General features: G+C 37.8%; 1 protein-coding gene across 5 annotated transcripts in view; it reads right to left on the minus strand.

Moving 5' to 3' along the window:
- Positions 1 to 22,233, minus strand: part of LOC121519798 (voltage-dependent R-type calcium channel subunit alpha-1E-like) — a 116,317-nt gene that overhangs the window by 29,573 nt on the left and 64,511 nt on the right. For all 5 annotated transcript variants that reach the window (XM_041802741.1, XM_041802744.1, XM_041802742.1 and 2 more), the window contains 13 exons: positions 18,391 to 18,471; positions 18,038 to 18,247; positions 17,784 to 17,896; positions 15,988 to 16,100; positions 13,686 to 13,817; positions 13,324 to 13,393; positions 12,788 to 12,905; positions 10,724 to 10,791; positions 10,501 to 10,568; positions 5,096 to 5,851; positions 1,293 to 1,567; positions 936 to 1,062; positions 707 to 836 (listed from right to left, as the gene is read on the minus strand). In XM_041802741.1, the coding sequence (XP_041658675.1) occupies positions 707 to 836; positions 936 to 1,062; positions 1,293 to 1,567; positions 5,096 to 5,851; positions 10,501 to 10,568; positions 10,724 to 10,791; positions 12,788 to 12,905; positions 13,324 to 13,393; positions 13,686 to 13,817; positions 15,988 to 16,100; positions 17,784 to 17,896; positions 18,038 to 18,247; positions 18,391 to 18,471 (2,261 nt within the window). The remainder of the gene's footprint in view (positions 1 to 706; positions 837 to 935; positions 1,063 to 1,292; positions 1,568 to 5,095; positions 5,852 to 10,500; positions 10,569 to 10,723; positions 10,792 to 12,787; positions 12,906 to 13,323; positions 13,394 to 13,685; positions 13,818 to 15,987; positions 16,101 to 17,783; positions 17,897 to 18,037; positions 18,248 to 18,390; positions 18,472 to 22,233) is intronic.

Here is a 22,233-nt window from a genome sequence, read left to right on the forward strand (position 1 = left end):
AATCAATCTCTCGTTGCTGTCAGGTTATTTATACTATAATCATGAATGAACGCTGGTTTTAGAGACCCATTGTGAAATTTTGCCTAGAGCCCCCACAGACTCAGGAACTGCCCCTCTGTTGGATAATTTACTCTAAATATGGAGAGATGTCTATTCAGCGTATGTGGGGATGTCATCCAACAAAGGGAAATGAGTGGCATTTCGAATGTGATTTCTTTTTGTCACAAGTGTCATCTCTCTCACACAGTGAAGCCATCAACGCTGTAGATTTACTAGTTTGTGCTTATTTGGTCACGCTTGACACTTTTCATGATGCTGAGTTGTAAAAAAAACTGTGAAAAACAATTTGCACAGCTACGTCCCAGTCAAAGCTGCTGATTGTCACCCTGGATGTGCGTGAAAAAGAATGTGTCACGACACATTGTTGCAGAGACAGTATTATGTCAACTAGAGATCAAACAGTAAAACCTGGAGGCTAAAATTTCAGCAAATTTATTTTTAGAAAGTTTGCCTGTGGAATTCATACTCCAGGTCTACATGTTTCTTATTTAGAAAATGTATTTTTAAAAGTGATGATTTTTGTTTTACTGTTGCTTGTCATAGGTCTTTTTTGTCACTGTATGGGTAAATTTACTTGGAAAAATCTTTTACACATTATACATCATATCCAAATTAAATTCTTTATGAGATATTTGATTAATCTCACCTTGTTTCTGTCTGAATTTGTGCACACAGGATCCTCAGCAGCCAGTGCGATGCTGCTGGCCACAATCACGAGTAGGATGGTCATCTCAAAGTATCGCAGAGTCACCACATAGTGACATATCCTCCTGATCCTGCAGATTTACATAGAGGAAGATGTTAGACAAACACAAGCAAATACAACTGTATTCACATCAGTAATGAATGATTTCATGGATTTTGCACAATCTTACGGATTGGAGGCCTTGAAGATGAACATGCTGTCTGGAGCTACACGTTTTGGAGGAATCGGCGGTTCTTCCTCCTCTGTTTCATCATCTTTTTGGTCAGAGCTGTATGCCTCCAACTCTTTATTGTTCACTGAATCCCAGACAGAGATTTGAGAGAAGAGAAGTGAATGTTTTAGCAGTACTGCTATGACAAAGAAAGAACAATGTGAGTCACCGGCACAATGGATTCATCAAAAAACCTTCAAGTGTGGCACTCTTATCAGATATCAGAAACACCTCCACACGGTGAGCAGAGTGATACTGATGCTTAATCCCACTCGATGATGCTAAGGACAACAGTGAGAGAGATCACAGTGTTACCTGTCATGGGTGTCAGCTCCAGCAGAGGCTGTGCAGACATTTCAATGGCGATGCTTCCCTCCAGGTTGGACTTGTTACGTTTGAGGGAGGTGGAGCGGCTCTCTGACTCGATGGTCCTCACAGTGTACTCTGTGGCTTCTAAGGCCGATTCCACAGGCATGTTTTGGCCCTGGTACTGGTCTGAGTGTCTACCCTCACCCTGTTCGGACCAGGAACAGTCCATCAGCTGCTCACACTGAGGGGGGTCAGGGATGTTGGCACCAGGCAAGGTAGATCTGAAAACAGCAAAGAAATGCCTGAAAGAACCTGGACTCTGGAATATTTGAATATCATGGTTATTCAGTGATGAAATAGTACCAAAAAGTCTTCAAAACTGCTGTGAATTTTCAGACACATATGTCAAGGGTTGAGCAGAACTGCAAAGTTTATTCAACCCTAAAGTCACAAAAATTACATGTTATAGATAATAAAAATAGCTTATTTAATGACTGGATTATCTCTTTTACTTTTATTTCACAAACACTTTTACCCCAACAGTTTTAATTTACGTGCATTTTGTATGCTATATTGATCAAATCACATACATTTCCATCAACCTATTTTTTACATCACTTTTTACTACTTTCACCCTTGAGGCCTCTTTCAAAAATACAAATTTTTAGGCTGTTAATGATAAATAATAAATGAAAACAATCAAAATTATTACATTTGCCACCATTTTCATCAAATTATAAAACTTTCATTAAACCAATCTAAAATTAATCAAATCAATTCATAACTTATCACTTATTTTTTTTAATTCAAATGCATTTTCTTATTTCATTATTTCATTCATGAGTTTTTATCACCTCAACGTATCATTTGGTTTCTGTCACATTATCCGTCATTCAAAGGGGGGGTGGCTAAGTCCCACATTATGACGTTTCTATGAAATCACAAGACAACACTTTACTGGTCTTCTATTCATCTGACACAGCCAGTATCCCATCATGCACTAATCATGCCCTCCAATGATGTCTGTTATCCAATCATAGCCCCTCTTTTACTCTTTTATGCTCTGCATCAGACAGGCAACAAAAGCGCTCAGATAAGTTTTAGAAGAATGGTGTTGTTCAGATGGTTTGTGGTACACAAGTTTGGATAAAAGTTTGGATTAACCAGAAGAAAAATAAAGACTTTGCAGACAAAGCAATGGGAAGCAAAGATGTGGGGTAAGCCAGTCAGCAGCTCAACCAAAGCCCTCTCCTCTTTATGCCATCAGGAGTTTTCAGTAGTAGCCAGAGGAGTCCTAAGTCCACATGCTGCTACAGAAATGCACAGGAAGACCTCGATAGCAAAAGATGTAAGCTATTGATGCATTTTTTTGACAAAAGACTACTCGTACCAGTCAAGGATAATAAGAAATATCCATGAAAAAGGAGCTCAGTGAGTCATGCCTTCCCCAAGAATAAAACATTTAAAAAATATATTATAAGGCTCCAAGCTACAATTTATTGTATCATGTATTTTAAAGTGTCTCATAGAGATTCACACATCAGTTTACAGATTGTCAGAGTTCAATAAAAGTGGAATCATTTATTGTTACCATAATAGCCTAAATTTAATCTTCAAGAAACACAGTGACACAATTTTAGTCATGGCTTCATTCATTTTGTGTTATATAAAAAAAAAACTATTCTCAGGTGGAGATCTGTGTTGTAGTTTTCAGATTAGGGGTTCCTTTCAGGAAAATGTATTTAAAGAATCATCAAAAATGTGAAAAATAAGAAATCTGGTAATCATCACAATGTTAGCAATGTCCCCATAAGCATTTTATCGCTAGCTCTGAGCTTTCTAGCACACTGACACACTGATGCGGTGTAGTAAAACCTGAAATGATTGCATCAGCATGCTAGCACTAGAATTAAACTTTTTTAATGTAAGCATTGAGCTACGTAAACTGAATAATTGAAATGGGACGAAAAGTAAATGTTAGCACGTTAGCACTGTCACAGGACTGTAAGCAATTTATTGGCATCAGGCTACTTTGATGCTTTACTTGGTGTTTAATGCTTAATATACTCATTATCACGATAACATGCTAACAGTGTAACATGGTGAATCTGTTTGTTAGCATTAGCAACCATTTTAGCACTGTATTGTTAGCACTAGCCATAAGTTTTACTTTCAAGACAAGAAAAATTTTAAGCTTAGCCATGGAGTATTTTAGTCTAGCTTTTAGTTTTTTAAGTTAAGGTCTATATTTCCTTTTTTTTAAGAACATACACAGAGAGCCCATCCTTCTGTGATAAAGAATGTGGTGTATGACCTCGTCTTTGACCTGGGAAAAATGCTTTATGAACAAATTGTAAGTGGTTTATAAATATACCACTTTTCTTGTCTTCTGACCGCACAAATCACTTTTACAACGTATATCTGATTCAGCCCAGAAATCAATCCAATAGAGAATTTGTGGTTAGACTTAAAAAAAGGGCTGTTCACACCTGATCCCCATGCAACCTGACAGAACTTGAGCAGTTTTGCAAAGAAGAATGGAGTAAAATTACAGTGTCCAGATGTGAAAGCCTGATTGAGACCTAGCCACACGGACTCAGTGCTGTGATTGCAGCCAAAGGTGAATCTACTAAATACTGACTTGAAGATGGTGAATATTTTTGGCAGTCAATTATTTTACATTACATATTTTGATTTAATTGAAATTAGTTTGTTGAAATTTGTGTCACTTTGACATTAAAGAGGGTTTTTCTTAGTAATTTTATTCTGTAAAAAAAGACAAATTACACTGACCATGATTGATTTATAAACTTAATAAAAGGGTAAAACATCCAAGGGAGAGAATACTTTTTATAGGCATAGGCGTATAAAAAGAGGTCACTTACCCATTAGTTTATTACAATAGAAAAAAAAAGACAAAATGACATAAACTATTTTGAAAGCAAAATAATGGAATTTTTAAATGCAACAAAAAAGGATGCAATTAACCATGATTTATCACAGAAATTATGAGATAAATTGCAATTACAAAAAAAAAAAAAAGAAAGAAAAGAAAAAAAATTGTCACAGCCCAGAATGAACTAATTCCATCCAAGCACAGTCATATGAACATGATTAGGCCATCAGGGACAATCTAGGGTTAAAAGAGTAGCTGGCAATTTTTCGAATTTTCTGACCCAATAACATTTCCACATGTGATTCCAGGAGCTGAGATCAAACTGTTAACCCACTGATGTTAAGATGACCAACTGCCACTGAACCAAAGCTTACTGTTAGAAAGATAGTTAAAAGCCTTTCAAGACAACATTTTTCTTAGTTAGATCCTCCTCTCTTAGTTGCTGTGTCCATCAAAAAGATGGAGGCGTTCAGTAGGAGACAATGACTTTGCTAACAGCACGTATAATTTTGTCTAAATTTGAAAGCCTTATGTAATGCAGCTGTAGGGTTTGCTGGAAAGTAGACCATGGATTTTGTATCCACCATTTTAATTGAGGGGACCTCATCTCAGCTTGGATAGACAGGTAAAATGATGAAGCTATACAGTATTATATACTCTGACATGAGACCATACCTCAGACAAACACCTAAACATGTAAGTACAAGCTATAAAAAAGCAGAGAAAAGATGCTTTCCTCTCTCTCAGGGACAAACATCCAGGGACAGTTCAGTAAAAATGAACTTCGCCAGACAATTACATACAACAATAAAGAACAACATACAAGGATAAAGAAGTAAAGGTAAAAATATGCTTGAGTTCATGTGAACTCTATCATCCCTCTTAGTCAAAGATGACATGAAAACATCCTTACCTTCTACAGTCTTCTCCAACTTCTGCATACGGGTTGATGATGGTTGTCCCGCAGTCGTCTTGGACTGTTCCTCCGTCCACCTCGTCCCTCTCCTCCTTCTCCTCCCTCTCATCCAGAGTCTTTCTCTCCTGGCTGAGTGACCGTCTCACATGTAGCACCTCGTGTGGCGTTTGAGAACAGTCCAGACTTTTTGCTTCTGTGCGTGCTTCTCTATGACGGTGGCGTCTGTGTCTCGCTCCTTCGTCTGGCCCCTGACTGGGTCTGAACTTGCGGGCCATCCTGTGCCTGCCCCCACCTGCAACCCGGTGGTTTCCTCCTCCTGTTTTCTCCTCGTTCAGGTTGACCAGGGGTTCAGCTGCTGGGGGCTCGGGCATGGGGATTGAGATGGACATGGGGGGCTCAGGAAGGGGCATCCCCACAGACATGGGGGATTCAGGTAGGTGAGCCGGGCTTGCCTCTGGGGAGATGGCAGTGGTGTGATGGGGGATAGTGGGGGTTTCGATTGTATCCTCTGTTGGGCTTCCAAACAGCTCCTCTCTGCTTGCCATCTGGCGACGCTTGCGGAGCTGGTTGGCTCTCTGCTCCCACACCGACATATTGACCTTCCTCCTCCTCTCGCGACGGTTGGAGAAAGGTTTGGCACCATTGAGCGGCTGTTCATCTGCAGCTCCTGGCGCACCATCGGGCTCTTCTGGGAAGTTTGGCCGTCCTCGGTGGATGGCACGTTTCCTGTATAGGTAGGGTCTTCTCCTCCCACTAAAGACCATAATTAAATTGACATCATTAGGGTACAGAAACAGGCCAACATTTAGGGAATAGGTGAGAAGGAAACATCAAGACTGTGTTGATATAGCATACCAGTTAGAAATAACAATATCCATTCAAAAAAAATAAAAGTTGCAAGAAAAGGACAGACCTTTTCTATGATTTTTCATGTTTAGTAACAAAAAATCCCATGGAAGAATGTGCAAAATACAAAAACATCCAAAAAACTGAAAAATTAAGTTACCTGTGAAGTAAGGACAGAGCAAAAGCAAACAAAAACAAAAACCACAAAACAAAAAAGGGCAAGGTGCAAGGATTAAAGTACACACATAGTGTAACATCTATAAAATAATCTTGAAAATCTAGTGAGAGAACTAAAGGGAGAAGTTCTGTGAGACAGGGATGCATACAATTATACTTACTGGTGTTCAGATTCTTTTGCTGTCCATGTAATCAATGAGTGATTATTCGAAAACAAGACATTAGTGTTTTACAACATACACAGAACATTTGTTGTGACACAGAACAAAATATAAAGAGGATGCAAATTATAAGTCAAGATTACCCATGTTAAGAAATGAGAATACTTTCTGAGGAATAATGTGCATATGCAATTGAAAAAGCACCCAAAGTTTTCAGAGTAAATGCAAAATGTATTTCCTAACAAACAGGTTAAAGGCTACATTGACTCCAAAACATCTAGTAACATTTTGTTCAATGTCACATAACAGGCATAAAAACAAGACAATGTGATGGAACTAGCACAGCAAAATCAGCATCTTGATAGCTGCAACACAAACAAGACTAACATTCAAATATGTTACAGACAAATGATACAGTCAGTGTCACCGCTGCAGAGTCACAGTATGTGGTTACCTCTCATTGTACAGAGCTGATTATTTGCCTGACTGAGGTAAGTGTTGTCCCCATTGTAATGAATTAATTCTCTGCTGACTATTCAACCATTTTATCTTTGTTTCTCTCTGTAAAAAAACGTCCTAACTTAATTAATAATGCCCACACATAAAGATATGAGATTGCTACTTTAATTATTATAATAAATTACTTTGAGGATTTTGAAGGACCTATTTTTATTTTCCAGTCACTTAAATCATTCATTAAAAAAAAAAAAAGTATTATTTATTACTGTCAAGAAGAAAAAACTTTTATAAGGTGCATTCAGGACTTTAAGGTATAATATGTGACTTTCAGAGTAAAAGATGATTCAGTTCTTTATTTCTGAAGGACTCCAGATTGTCCTTCCATTGGCTCTCTTTGAATTGACTCTTTGGCTGGTACTCTGCCATTATGCCTCTACAGTGTCCCTGAGTGAGCACAGCCATCTCTCTTCCCTGCTGACAGGGCTTCTTCTCAAATTTGGTACACTCTGCCTGTACAGCAGTTTGCAGGAAGTGTTCTATGGAGCATATTGCTTCTTTTCTAGTCAATCCTTGCAATTCCACTAACCTTGCAAAGCAGATTGATACGCCCATTTCCATGTTTCTCACTGGCCAATCCATCTTGCAAAGCTCCCGTCTGAACCTTTTGGGCCCAGTTAGAAAGTGACAGGACCAATCAGCAACGAGGGGCAGTACTTTGGGGCGCAGTGGAGTTGTGATATAAGCAAGCAGCAACAAGAGGCCTGCGCAATTATGGCGGAAGAGATTAGCATGAATGCTGCTAAAGCACCAGTTTTATCAGAACTTGATGACATTTCTTTGTTAAAGGAGGGCAAAGAACAGCATTGAGTTGTTCTCTTTTCAAAAACGACAAAAGTCGTGTACTGACATGTCTACAGTCGCCATGGTTCGTGTTATGTTCTCTATGGTGTTTACTCCTTCAGTAGGGGTAGCATGTTTTGTTGCTCTGATTGGCCCATAAAGATGTGACAGACAGAACGTTCATCCAATCATCCGCCGAGTGTTTTTTCAAAGGCTTTGCCCTTTCCCAAACGCTGTCTATGAGTGGTTTGTCAGATGGATGTGTGAAACAAATCAATTTGGCGTGTCAGGTTACGATTCCACAGCACGCAATCTGGTCCATCTCCAGAGAGTGCCAGAAGCGCCACTCTGCCCAAGATAGACGTCAAGCCTATTTTCATTTGCACCCGATGCCAAAAAAAAAAAAAAAGCAATCTAAGTAGAGCAGATTGACCAAAACAGAAATGAAAATGTACAAAGCATGAGTCAACTACAATATACAAATCAATGCATGGACTCCTGATTGTAAATCTAATCTGATATCAACATTACATCCCATTCTGTGGCACAAGGCACATCAGCTGACCAGAAGATCACAGAGATAATACAGTGCCAGTTGGGCAATTCACTGACTCGATGGACTCACTCCATGCCTGAGTCCTAGTCCGCAGTTAATCTCAGCCTTGCAGTCAGCAGATCAATGGCTTACGCTGCTTAGGTAGGTGAACTGCTCTAAAACGTCCACGCTTTCACCATTCACAAGGGTAGTACTCCTGATGCTGCAGCTGTCAGACAAGCTGCATGTCATGTGAAGGCGGAAGGACAAAGCCCTTGGGACCTGAACCGCCAGATGGAGAGGAAAACTCTGCACAAGCATCGATCATGTAGGTTTAATGTTGCTGGGGGCACTGAGGTGTCGTCCATGTGGAGCCCACAGGATTATTTCTAACACCACACATCCTTCTCTAGAAAACATAAACTTTTTATCTTCCCACTGTACTCACCCATGGCAGCAGCAAGAAAAATCATAGAATAATATAGATGTGAGCAGCAAATCAACTTCAGAAAATCAAAATAATCTGTTGTTTACATACACTTCTGACATGGGACTTGTTATCATGTGGTTTCGCAGTGGGCTCTATGCACGGCAGGGTGTGACATATTTCCAGTGAAAAATTAGGCGACGTGACAACTTCCGCCAACGATACGTGCTATGTCACAACGAAACCTACTATCATTGTAAACCGTCCTATACTGCGTTTATTTGTCAGTTTTTTTTTTCGATTGTTATTTGTGTTTACTCTTCATCATAATGGCATCCAAACGTGATAAAATGATGTTTCAAAGACGAGTTAAAAGCACTTCTGAACATCATTGCTGTGTGCCGCTGTGTACATCTCCAGCTAAATTTTATTCTGTTCTTAGTTAACTCCTGCAAACAGCTGGTAAACCACAATAAACTGCAAAAAATCTGCCATCATACACCATTCTCTTCTGCATCCAAACTTCCTACTGGAAGTTTGTGAACGGCCCAATGTCAAATGCAGAAGTAATCCGGCCTGAGGCCCCTTACCGTATGTCTCTCCCCCACTCTTGACCCTGCTTCGGACTATATCCACTGTCCTCCTCTATCTAATAAAGGCACAAAAATGCCCATCTTAAAAAAAAAAAAAAAAAAAAAAAAGTAATTAACTAACAATTTTTTTAGTTCCATTAATTTCATATCAACTGGTTAAATGTATTTAAAGTCACATATTATACCTCCAAAGCAGAAAAGCAATTCTTTATTCATTGAAGAATGCAATTAAATTCTTTGCTTTGTTTGTTTGCAGCACCCAAAGGTACCTTGGTCATCACCTGATGATACAGTAATGCACCCTTAGCTCGGATTTGCAAATTGCTCTGCTAGTTTCAGAATACTTGAGTTAATTAGCAGCCATTTAAATGCTAAAATGAAAAGATATCAGATAAGACCACTAAGATTATGTTTTTATGTCAGGTAACTTTTGATAAATAGTTTTCACACTGTCTGAGCATGAACTACAAGCATAGATTAGAATATCAAGCAATACGGCATAGTAATCATGTTTTATAATTTGGAAATAATGGAAAATGTAGCCAGTGATAAGAAAACCCAGACTACTTTTCAGTTAACGGTTCAAAACATGCAAAATAATAAGTACAGTCCCAGTCAAGCCAAGCCAGAGCTGTGATGAGACACTTGATGTGTCCCTGTGGTATGCTCAAGTACCCTTTAAGGATTGCTGTTTTAAAAGTCAATCACTCTTAGTTTGTAATGCCACTGAAGGGTTATGTACGGTAGTTTTATTCCCTCTACAGTGTGACATTGTCACAGTGATCCAACTGAGTCATGCAAAGTATGGACTCTTGGTTAAAATCTGTTCCAGACAATCTTAAAAATGATTCCTGTCTGCCTGGGTAGGATGACTCTTCTCATTATTAATAAGAGACTGCCAAAGACTACTAACAGGCTGTATAGGAACAACTTTATCTGTAATGGGTCATGCTTTTTAATCGAGCACATTCAGTAAACATTCAGAATCATGTTGTCAATGCCTTTATCATGCCTTTCCAACTTTGCATTCACCATGCAACTCATTAAACTGGTTCTCAGAAGGTCCACAATTAAAGCCATTGTAAAATATTTATCTTATTAGCTAGACCCCCTGATTTTATTCCATAATGTCTCTAAATAGCCTTACATTTACAGCTAGTTCTCCCAAAGCATCCATACTGCACATGACATAAGAATCATTAAAAATCTGCTGCTTTTCCTGCAAAAATATAAAATATTTTTCAGCCCAATCCACCTCTTTAGTGTCCTTAATAAGAGATTTGATCTGAGAATCAGTCGGCAACAAATATCTGTGAAAGCTGAAGTAAACTCTCCTTAAATGGTTGTTAGCTGCAGTAACTTACTCAGAAATCAGGCCATCTCTTCCTCTAGCATATCTCTGGTTGAAAAACTCCTCTTCCTCCTCTTCATCCTGGTAATAAAATAATAAAACACACATTTAACAAATTTGATTGTAACACCAGGAATGCACCTTCATCTGTTACATCTTACACATCACTGAAGGTGTGTATTATATATTTTTTTATAAACAACATTGGTAAACACAGAGGTAAAAATAGTATAAACCTTTGTCAGTTCCTGTGCGTTGGCGAGGTTATCCACAGCGATGGCCAAGAAGACGTTCAGAAGAGTGTCTGTCATGGAGAGGGTTAAGAACACACACCTGTAGGAATCTATGGCCGTCTGTATTTAACTCACTTGCATACCTTTAGTTCGTATGACATAATACATTGCAATCATCTTAAGTAAAGCTACTTGTTCATTGCGCTTTTGGCCTTTTAGACCAAATTGCAAGGATATCATCAGCAAATAGAGACATCTCATGAGCCTACATTTTGTCATGGTAACATTTATGCACTTAGAAAGGGAAAATATACTTGTAGAACAAAAAATTATCTTTGCATTGCATTGCACTGTCCCCTCCCGTTTCATTTTTTTACTGCAGGTTTTCTGAATAGCTTTCCACAATAATATTTCTTTATTAGTTTTAAAACAATTAACATACATATTCTCTGCATATAAACCTTAAAGCATTCTTTATAAATACAGTGGTATAAAGAAAGCTATGCTGTGTATAATATTTTTGTTTGTTGTGGTTTTATATGTAACTGAAATTGATTTCTAAGTGAAAATGAGGTTATTTTAGCCATACTGCACACTCTATATATTCTCACCATACATGAAACCCATGGTGGCCAAGGCGAAGGTTGCTGTTGCCACTATTTTGCAATGCAAGAGCATGTAACCCATAGCCAAAGCCTGCATTACAAAATAGTGGCAAAAACACAGAGGCTTTCTGGGTAAAAAACAAACAAAAAAAACCAAACAAAAACGAAATCTTCAAAATTTTTCAACATACAGTGCTTAACAAATTTATTAGACCACCTGTCATATTTGTCTCAAAGACCATCCAGCATCATGACGTGCTTTAATGCGGACTCTTTCATTTTCAGTGAGCTCTCAACATTTTACCATTTTGAACAGGAATGAGGAATTTCAAACTGAATTCACCCAAATTTGAGCCAGCTCACTAGGCTTCTCTGAGAAGTCAGAAATTAATCAAACATAACATTAAACCACTAACACAATTTTTTCTGTTCAGGAATGCAAGTAAATAACTATAATTTGACATATTAATAAAAAAATATTCATGTGCTTTACTATTTTTAAATTTTTTTTATAAATCAGTAAATTTGAAAATTCATGGATAACAATCATAATAATATTTTAGCATTAAAAATATCATTTGGGTGAAAGAGCTTCTACATATTGGTGTATTAACCATTGAAGAAACATAAAAAAATGATTTTGGTAATTACCAATGCTGTTAATTTAGGGCAGCTGTGGCATAAACCTTACTTTGGTTAGGGTTAGGGTGGTCTAATACATTTGTTAAGTACTGTATGTTTAAGCCAGCATTGTTTTATTACCCATTTTTACCCAAAACTTGATCAATTCTGCAGAGAAACTGTACCCATCTGTTACACTGTATAGCCTAGCTTCCTAGCCGGTACAACCAGCAAGTCCTTCTTAAAGGAGCAATGCTCACTGAAATCACTCCAGGCTATTGTCACTACTCCGCTACGTACATCATACAACTCAGCTTCAAAAAAACTGAAATATCCCTTTAACGGGTGACTTTTAACCAACTTTGTTGGTCGATATCATTCTTATAATACCGGATAAAAACGGAAAGAGTCTTTATAATTGTCGCTTTGTTCAGTTTTTCACTATAATATCAAAATAAACATTTAAGATGTATATAAAGAAAATTAAATAGAAAAATACAAAAAACATTCTTTCCCTTTTTTTTACTATTTAAGCAAATACATCAAAATTAAAGATCTAAATGAGTCACAGCATTAAATGTATGCAGCAGCAATAATTCCCCAGTCTTGGACTGTTGTCAGCTTTTAGATTAGAGCTTTTTTGCTGGCATTGTGAGGACTTTTACTTAAGACAGACCTTTTTTCTTATTATGGCTTCACAGTAAGCTTCAACATATACAGTAGTTCTCACACCACTGCAGTAACTCTTCCAAGGATGTGACTACTTTTTCTGCTACTGAAATTGTGATGTACAGGTTAGCTTAAAAAGTTATACCATGGCTAATAGGGTTGATAAGGATACAGTTTCCAAACAAGGTGAGGACTATGAAGTAGATGGATGACCACATGCCATACTGTACTCCACCCTGTGATCGAATCCCGTTATACATCACCTCATTCCAGTCTTCACCAGTCAAAATCTGCAGGGAAATGCAGAGAATATTTAGAATAATAGTTACTGTATATTGGTCATATTTGATTTGAGAAAACTACCTTAACATTGCATGGGACACGAGAAATAGTCACTGCATGCAAAACCAGCCTGAGATATGTGATTAAAACTGGCAGCAGGACAAGTCATTACTTTGTGTGCTGATCAAAACAGTCCTTCACAGAGCGCCTGGTTTTGTAGCAGATCTGATGTGGATTTGTTCACGTTTCACTTGTCTGATATTCATGTGCGCATATGTGTGCATGGATGTGTGGGATGATAGCGGAGGCAGGGGGTAGAGAGCGAGTGAGCAGAGTTGTTTAATCTGCGCCTGGGGTGAGAAATATCCCAGGGTGCAATGTGTCATGGAGAGCAGGCAGAACGAGGGGAATCTGTGGGAGCCAAACCTGAAACACTGTCATGATGGCAGCTGGAAATGTGTCAAAGTTGGTGGGAGTGTAATCTTCAAAGATGAACCTAGAGGGAAGGCAGATAGAAAGCAGGGTCAGATATGACCAAGGAAGAATAGGAGAGAGGAGGAGGAAGCAGAGGAGGAGGAGGATGCAGAGCTATTTTCATCCGGACATATCATTTCCTCTCCTCTTCATCATACACACCATTGAGGAAGCTGCAGTTCCGTTTGCAGGGTGTAGTAGGCATTTCAAAGACTGTGGTTTGATCGGATATGTAGGTTACAATGATATACGAATATCACAAGGAAGCTGAGAAGAGAGGGTTTCTGTTGTTACATCTTGAAGGCTTTCCTCACCTTCCTCCAAAAAGCTGCATCCCCAGCAGAGCGAACACCACAATGAAGAGAAAGAGCAGGAACAGCAGGCTGATGATGGACTTCATGGAGCTCATGAGGGACACAACCAGGTTCCTGAGGGAAGCCCAGTATCTGATGGAAAGAAATCACATACTCTTTGTCTTTTGAACACAGCTGTAAAATATTCAAATAGTAGGTCTGTCAAAAGATTAACATTATTTCAGTCAGGAACTCTCTCATCATACATTTTACCATTTTATGAAAAAGGATCTACAGTTTTACTGGCAGAGAAGGCTCTGCTCAAAAGATGCTCCCTGGATTAGTCAAGCAGCATGCTTTGACTTTTCAGGGAACGCATGGCTAGAAATCCCCATAAGGATAGATACATTAATGAAAATTGTACTGAATATAATGAAATTACTTCAAAAGCAATTAATACATAGTAACATGAATCTCAATATGAGGGTGCAACAAGCCTTATGCTATAAAAGAGGAGGCTAGGGTGAAGGAGGTTGAGCTTTGCCAGCAGCAGCAGCAACAGTGTGGTTCATTAGCATTAATGCAAGCAGGAATCAGAGAGAAGTACGTCATATTTAAATGGACCGATTTGTTGAGAGAAAGAACTGTGATTGGCGTTGGGATCTGGGAGGCGATAATTGGGATCAGCTGGCTGTCAGCTGATCCCGGCTGGGATCAGACCACATAATTTTTCGGTCTTTCACAACAGTACCACGTCAGACTATGCAAGGAAAATCTTGTATGGTCTCGGCCAACAGACTGGCCACACTTCAAGAATGATCCTGACTGCTCATCATATGCTAACATCAAAACTGCATGCGAGTTCACATGTTGTTGGGGAGGCGGGTCAAAGAGAGTGAATCGTAGCTATAACAGAAGTACTCTTTGTGATGCAAGCGTATCTTGCTTGGAAAAGAAGAAAATAACAAACAAATAACAATTATGGACTGGATTATAGATTATGGATAACATTTCTGGACCTGTCCCACTGTACCAAGAGAGGAATTTGACGTATGAATGTGATAAGGTAAAAAAAGGATAGCCCAATCATGGTTATTATAGTTAACTAAAAAACACTAAACTAAACTAAATTAAAACTAAAATTCAAAAATCATTTTAGTTAACTGAAACTAAATCAAAACTAAGCTTTACCGGAAAAACAAAAACTAACTAAAACTATATGGTGCGCTTACAAAACTAACTAAACTAAAATAAAAATAGAGACAAAATATCCTTAGTTTTAGTCTTTGACACAACCATACTGACTGGCACCTACACCAGCGTTTGGGGAGAGTAAAATTGCCTGAATTGATTGGTTAAGACTTCATACAGTGGTAGTTTTATGTCTGGAGTTATATTCAAACATCATCTTTAAACAAATAAAATGAAAAATGAAGAGTTGCCTGTTTGAATATTTTTTTAAAAATGCATGACGTTCCCTTAGCCCCAACATGTATCTGAAAATCTAAAACTGACACTAAAACTAATAAAAACTTAACTGAAATGTTTTGCAAAATAAAAACTAAACTAAACCAACAAACCAGCAGTAAAAACTAATTAAAATTAAACTGAAATTGAATAAAGAAAGTGAGCCAAGTATACCTAGTTATCACATTCAGTTCCACTGTATGAACACATAAGAGGGAGAAAAAGTAGGGACTCACTCTGGTAAATACTGATATAAAGATAGGAAGCAAATTTTCACCTATTGGTAGGCGTCAGGATACATGTCGTTAATGTTGGGTCAGGGTGGAAAACTAGGCAAGGATTCAAGGAAAGTTCCTACATGCTAGTCCTGGTGAGTCGTGGATTTGGGGCATCTATTGTTCATTATGTCACACTACAAGCGTGTTTGAGGCAGGCTTTAGGGTAAACGGTTTCCTGTTTGGATACAGACCTACTTTTATAGGTCAATCTAAACATGAACTTAACCACAGAAAAATGACTGTTTTATGGATTGGAAAGGAAATTAGAGGACAGTAAAAAGGTCAATGTTTGACATTGGAAGAGCAGATAACTTTTGACTTGTCCACCGAGCTGAGCTATGCATATTTAAAATAAATGAGACATTAAGGAGCAGCGGTGGACTTATTTTAAATCACTGTGGCTGCAGGGAATCGCTGACATGGCTTAACCAAAGTGCGTTTACAGGAAGAATAAAGTATGAGATTTGCGCACTTATTGTGGACATTAATAAATAACAATTAATTTGATTAATCTTGACAGTCCTAACTATTACACAACAACATATACACAGAGCATATCAATTTTTCATCTCTCTCACTTTGTGATCTTGAAAATCCTCAGGAGTCTCAGGGCTCGCAGTACGCTGATCCCAAAGGATGTGCCAGGCCTGAAGAAACCCCAAACCACCTCAAAGATGCTGCCAACAATAACCTGCAACAAACATCAGACCAATAAAAGATATTTACTTTTCTAAAGGACCCATCTGGCAAGCAGAACAACCCATTCTATCTGAAGTGACTGTGAACAGATAAAGGGGAGAAAATGTGTGTTATCCTCATTAAAAGGCTAAAATATCATATGTCTGCACTCACTTTTTGTTCCATTGATGTAATAGGATGCAGTATTTATATATTGTGTGGCTAAAGGCTTAAGTTAATGTGTAAGTATCATGTTTTTAAATGATGATACTGATGCATATACACTCATCAGTTACTTCTATTCAGCTGCTCATGAACACATATATGTAACCAGCCACTCACAGAGCAACAACTAATGCATTTACACATGTAGACACAGTCAAGACCATCTGCTGAAGTCCAAACGAAGCATTAGAGTGGGGAAGGCTGTTGGTGGTCTTGCGGGCTTTCATGTTGTTTGACAATTTTTGACCCCATCATTCAAATGTTGCAGCAGAAATTCAGACTAATTGTTTCAGAGAATCCCCATTATCTGCTATCAGGGCAGCAACTAGTCTTCTCAGGTTCCTCCATCAGTTCATAATATCACATGCAAAAGACAACAGATAGTTCAGCTAGAATACAGCCTTATTCATCCACAACCAAAACCTCCTAACCCACTCAGTACCCAATACCAATCTCTCCTAAACACTATCAACTTCAGTGAACCTTATGCAACCCTGAAAACAGAGGAAAAAGTAAAGTGTAATTATATAGTTTATCTTATATACATTCAGATTATTAAGTTCCTTTTAAAGCTTGTTTTACTGGTAGACCTCTTCAGGGAGTATGGCAACTTAGCTAAATGTGTGGCTTTATTCGCCACCATTTGAAGTGTATTCAGATCTTTCTTTGATGCACTTGACCAGTTAACTGAACAATACCTGTCTGATCGAAGGATCAGTCATTAAGTATGTACGTCTTCTAAAGGTGGACACAGCTCTTCCCATTTTGGTTACAAAATACCAGTTTATCTAGTGCAGTGTTACTCAACCCTGCTTAACTGAAGAGCCAAATTGTAGAAAAAAATAACTTTGCAAGAGCCAAAGTCACATAGAGCTTGGTTTACCCTTTCATTTTTCACAATTGTTCTTTATCTACAGTCAGTTAAGGCAGTGATTTGGATTAAAAAGCTAGCCTAAGCCACAATTTTTTATTCCCATGACAACTTCTTCTCCAGGTCATGTTATCCAAATCTAAATCAAGGGGGAAGCTGGACTTGAGGTTGAAGACATTTCACTTGTCCTCCAAAAGTCTTCTTCAGTTCTAATGTGACTAGGGCCAGATAAAGAAACTTTCCAAGAACCTCAATTAAGGCAAATTCACCTCAAAGCCACTGAAATCATCTTTCTTCCCCATTACAATTCTTGGGTTGAACTTTAGGAGATTGTCTTGACCATGTCCTTATGCTTAAAGACAATGGTTGCTGCCTTGTGATTGACTGATTAGACCTTTTCATAAATGAACAGCTGAAGATGTGTACCTAATGATTTGGTTAGTAAGTGTATATCCTCTCTGCTTTATCCATGAAGTAAGATGAACAACATCATCCGTTTTGTAACTTTTCTCCTTTGAAATGTGTAAAACAGATCTGTTTTGAATGTTTCTTCCTTCTTTTGTGTAACATGAAGTCAGAAAAAGAGTTGAAGGACCTCACCCCACAGTCGAAACAGTTGAAAGATGAGTGAAAGTAGAGCCGAAAACCCAGACCGTACATTTTCAGAAACATCTCAGCCAAAAACAGCCCCAGGAAAACAAACTCTGCATAGTCTGGAGATGAGAAAACAAAGAAAAGCAATTAAACAAAAGGATAAGAAGGCAGCTGTCAGCGCAGAAACACTGACTTCATCAGACATGGACCGGAATCATCCCAAAAGTACCAAACTAGAATAATTCAAAAGTGAAACCAACAGAGGAAGATGGTCAGCCAGTCAGGCTGGTTGTGGTGGACGATTGCCACACAGATGGTGTTGAGAGCCACGAGACTGAGCACCATCAGATAGAAAGTGTCTGTCTTCACCATGCGGCGGATGGAGATCCGTAACATTCGCTCTTTACGCCGCAGGTAAGCAGCTGGACCACGCCGGCCACTGCGGAAGTTCATCCTGGATCGTGACATACCTGACAGAGAAAGATGGAGGATCAGCAGAGAGAGGAAAAGAGCAGGAGAGAGAAGAGGTGAGACATACAGAATGAGTTACTTTAAAGCCTGCCTTAGAGGCATAATAACTGAGAAGACTGAAACTTTTAAGATCTTCACTCACTGGCAGTAGATGTGTCTGTGAACTTTTCGTCCCCTGGAGCTCCTCTCCGCGCACCTGTCTTCTTACTCGCTCTCTTCAGCACTAAAAGTGTTTCACAAAAACTTTTGATTATTCAGACCTAAGAAGAAGTAAAGTTAAAAACAGAAAAAAAACATAATCCTGAACTTAAGGGCTTGACAGCTAGAGGGCTGATTCATTCAACTTTAATGTGTTATCAGTAAAAATATGAGTGAACTGGCTTCTTACCTGTTTTGTCATAATTGATGATATATATATTTTTTTTTTTATTTTTTGAGACATGTTTGTACTTTAACTACATATGTATCTTCAGCAGTTTGGACAATGCGTGCCCATATTAGTTCAAACTTTCTTTTTTTTATTAAAAGAAGTTTTTGTTTAATTGCTACTGTACACACTTGTTATTATTTGACGTCTGGCAGGGGAAGCTATGATGAAAACCACCTAATTTGGATGTTGGCCTATATCTATCCCTTTTAAATGAGAGAAAGTAAACATGAGGAATTCAATATCTTCACATCTGATTCACAAAGGATGTAAGGATTATGATTCTACAGCAATAGCAGCAAAAATAACAAAGAGGCTGAGTTTAATTTTTGTGTTTCAGTTTGTTCTGACTTTTTGTTAGACTTTCAAGACTTTATCTCTTTGGTTTGATAGTTAATGTATCTTATTAACCCCTGAGATCATGCCTCTATTATTTTTGTTAAAGCACTTTGTAAACATATTGTCATTTAAACAAAGTTATTGTTATTATTATTATTATTATTATTATTATTATTACAGTTTCAATTAATTTCCTTTTTATGTGGATTGTTATTTATTTGATGCAGGAAAGATAAATGATTGAAATCCTAAATCAGGTTTGGTGGGATTTGTAGGCCATATCGGCAAGCTCTTCTCCAGAGTTTTACTCCCCTCTTAGCGAATGAGAGCTGGGAATGGCTCCAGGCTCTTGAGACCCAGACAGGAACAAGTAAAATAGGAGATAAACCAAATGATGGATGTTGGACTACACGCTGAGTTTTGAGCCTCAGGTGGAGGTTGTCTGCAGGAAAATTTAATCAGGACAAAGAGACTAAAAACACCTTTATTCCTGTTGCCTTTACCCTTTGAGCTAGTGAAATGTAATACAAATTTATGATATATATTATTGCCAATACCCTTGTTAAAAATCTCAACACTCAAAATTCACCGAGACAATCCTGGCAGAGCAAGGAGGAGTCGTCTCTGGAGGTTATACATGATTTGATTGATTTGATTATTGATTAATTTGATTTTACTTTATTCATGTGTCATGCACAAAAAATGCCCAACCCTCATGGGCTTATAAGACACCAGAAATACATTTGCTGTGTTTTACAAAAAGATAAATTCATAACAATTACAAAGTTGCGTGGTCTTTTCCCAGCTCAGTAGTAAACAATACACTCTGCCTTTTCTCCCAGGCTTTGCAGATAAAATCTGCTATAGCAAAGGTTCCATTTTCTAAAACAGAACTCAAAGTTTTTCATAATCATCAAACCAGAAAAAGTCAGCATTAATCAAGGACATTTTCCTAAAAAGTAAAATCCCTTAAGTCATCATAAATTGGACAGTAAAACAAAAAATGAATTTGCTCTCAGTTTAACCAAAGTTACACAACACACAAACTCTATCCTCCTCCGAAATGGCATTAACCTACCAGTCTCTATGGCTAGGAGCAAAGTTCCTGAGCACAACTGTGCACATAACGATCTCTGTCTTCTAATGAGATTATACTTCACATAAGACTGTACATCATAACTCTTCATCATAAGACAATACATTCAAATTTTGGTTTACACCATATATCAACAGACCATTTTTGTCTGTACTTAGTAAACATAGAACTCTTAATGTCCTGGATGTCACATAGTAACTTATTTTGAAAAGTGAATGAGATGTTATTAGCTTTGAAGACAGAAGTAGAGATAGAGAGAGATAAGAGACGGGTGTAGTCATTGTCTTCCCTTTCATCTTTGAGCCTGCTGTGTTCATGCTGCCATTGCACCTAAGTAAGTTTGTTTGAGGAATGATTAAACTTTTTAACTTAATTTCATAGAGTAAGTGCATCCTTTTAATTGTGTATTTCACTTTCACCAGAGGTAGAAGTTTTGTTTATGCCAATGAAACCACAAAGAGGACAAGTTACCTAGAAATTGTTTACCTTAAAGGGGACGTATTATACAAAGATCATTTTTGAAGAAGAAGAAATTCCTTATTCCTTGTTAACCAAATGGATGCATAAATTAATGTAAGTTAATTCCTGTTTGATTTAATTTAATACTTAAACGTACATGGCAATGTATTGACTTATGTATATATTTGTTTATTGTACAGAAAATCCTCCTTTCATCCATACATCCATTCATCCATCCATCCAATCATGTGCTCTGCCTCTCAATGAATGGTTAAATTGACTTATGGATCCATGTGTTTGAATGTGCAAGCAATCGAGAGGTTTAATGATCAAGCATTATTTGAAATACAATTGACTTCCACTAATTAAAGTGAGTGTTAGTTTTTTTAACCCTCTTCATCTTTTTTTTCTGATGCCCCCTCTTATTTTATTATGTATTTATGCAATGGTGGTTTGTATCAACTATCTTCTTAGGGATGATAAAGAGATAGTTCAAAGTTATTTAGGTAGGTTTTTTGCCACAACGTAGCGATCACAGAACAGTTACATAATGATCCACATTTCTTTCACAACTAATAGATTATTTCCCATGTTATTCTTGGTTATTCTGCATCTACCTACAAGATATTTTATTAGTCCCTCAAGGGGAAAAATTTGATGTTTGCCTCCTGACATTTAACATGCTACACACACATAGACTAAGATATACACATGCAAAGATGGACAAAGGTCCATCTTAATTTATCAAGCCATCTAAGGCAAAATACCAGACTGCCTTTATCTCTCTCTCTCTCTCCTAATCTTGAAAGAAGGATTGCACAACCTGTGAGTGAGTGTTGTGGCAGCTGAAACTGTGGCTAAATAAAGGTTAAATAAAAAAGCTAAAGACAGGATCCTATGGCCATGAACTAAAGGAGAAATGTCAGAGGATGGACTGCTGCCCAAAAAGGAGGACTACCTAAGTGATTGGGGGTTCATGGCCTTGATCAAGGGCACCTTAGCAGTACTCAGAAAGTGACCTGCCACCTCCTCAGCTTCTAAACCAATTTCCAAACTTGGTCTAACTGGGACATGAACAGACGACCCTCCAGTTTTCAATCAAGTCCTTACAGACTGAACTACTCCTGCCCCTAAATTTCATCATTTATAGTCAACTCTTCTCCTTGGCCTATTTTACCATACCACAGAGTGAAAAACAAATTACATGTTTGCTCACATACTGCATGCAAAGCAGTGATTAACAGAAACTGAAAATAGAAGGCTTGGGAGTGCACATTTGATTTAAATATGGTGATTTGTGTTTTTTTTTTTACACTGCAAATTAAAAGATCAAAATGCATTTCTATGGCGTGCTCTGACATGAAAAATTTTCTTTATCACCATAACATCAGCTTATTTAGATGATTATGACCCTGATTTAATTTTCATTGTGCAGAGGAGTTGCCATTTAACTGATAAATGTACCACAGCGCTATTTATAAGGCCATTTATAGGCCAAACACAACATGAATCCTTCCTCGTCACATAGATGATGTGAATTTTTATGTAAAAGTGACTCATGAGACCAACATGTTAAATTGCAAACATGTTTATGTAACAAGGTGCTTGTTTGGAAAAGGATTTTTAGTTTCCCAGTGAGACTGAATTGTTAATATCAAATCAAG

Source organism: Cheilinus undulatus, linkage group 13 (assembly GCF_018320785.1).
Source record: "Cheilinus undulatus linkage group 13, ASM1832078v1, whole genome shotgun sequence".
Classification (NCBI taxonomy): domain Eukaryota; kingdom Metazoa; phylum Chordata; class Actinopteri; order Labriformes; family Labridae; genus Cheilinus; species Cheilinus undulatus.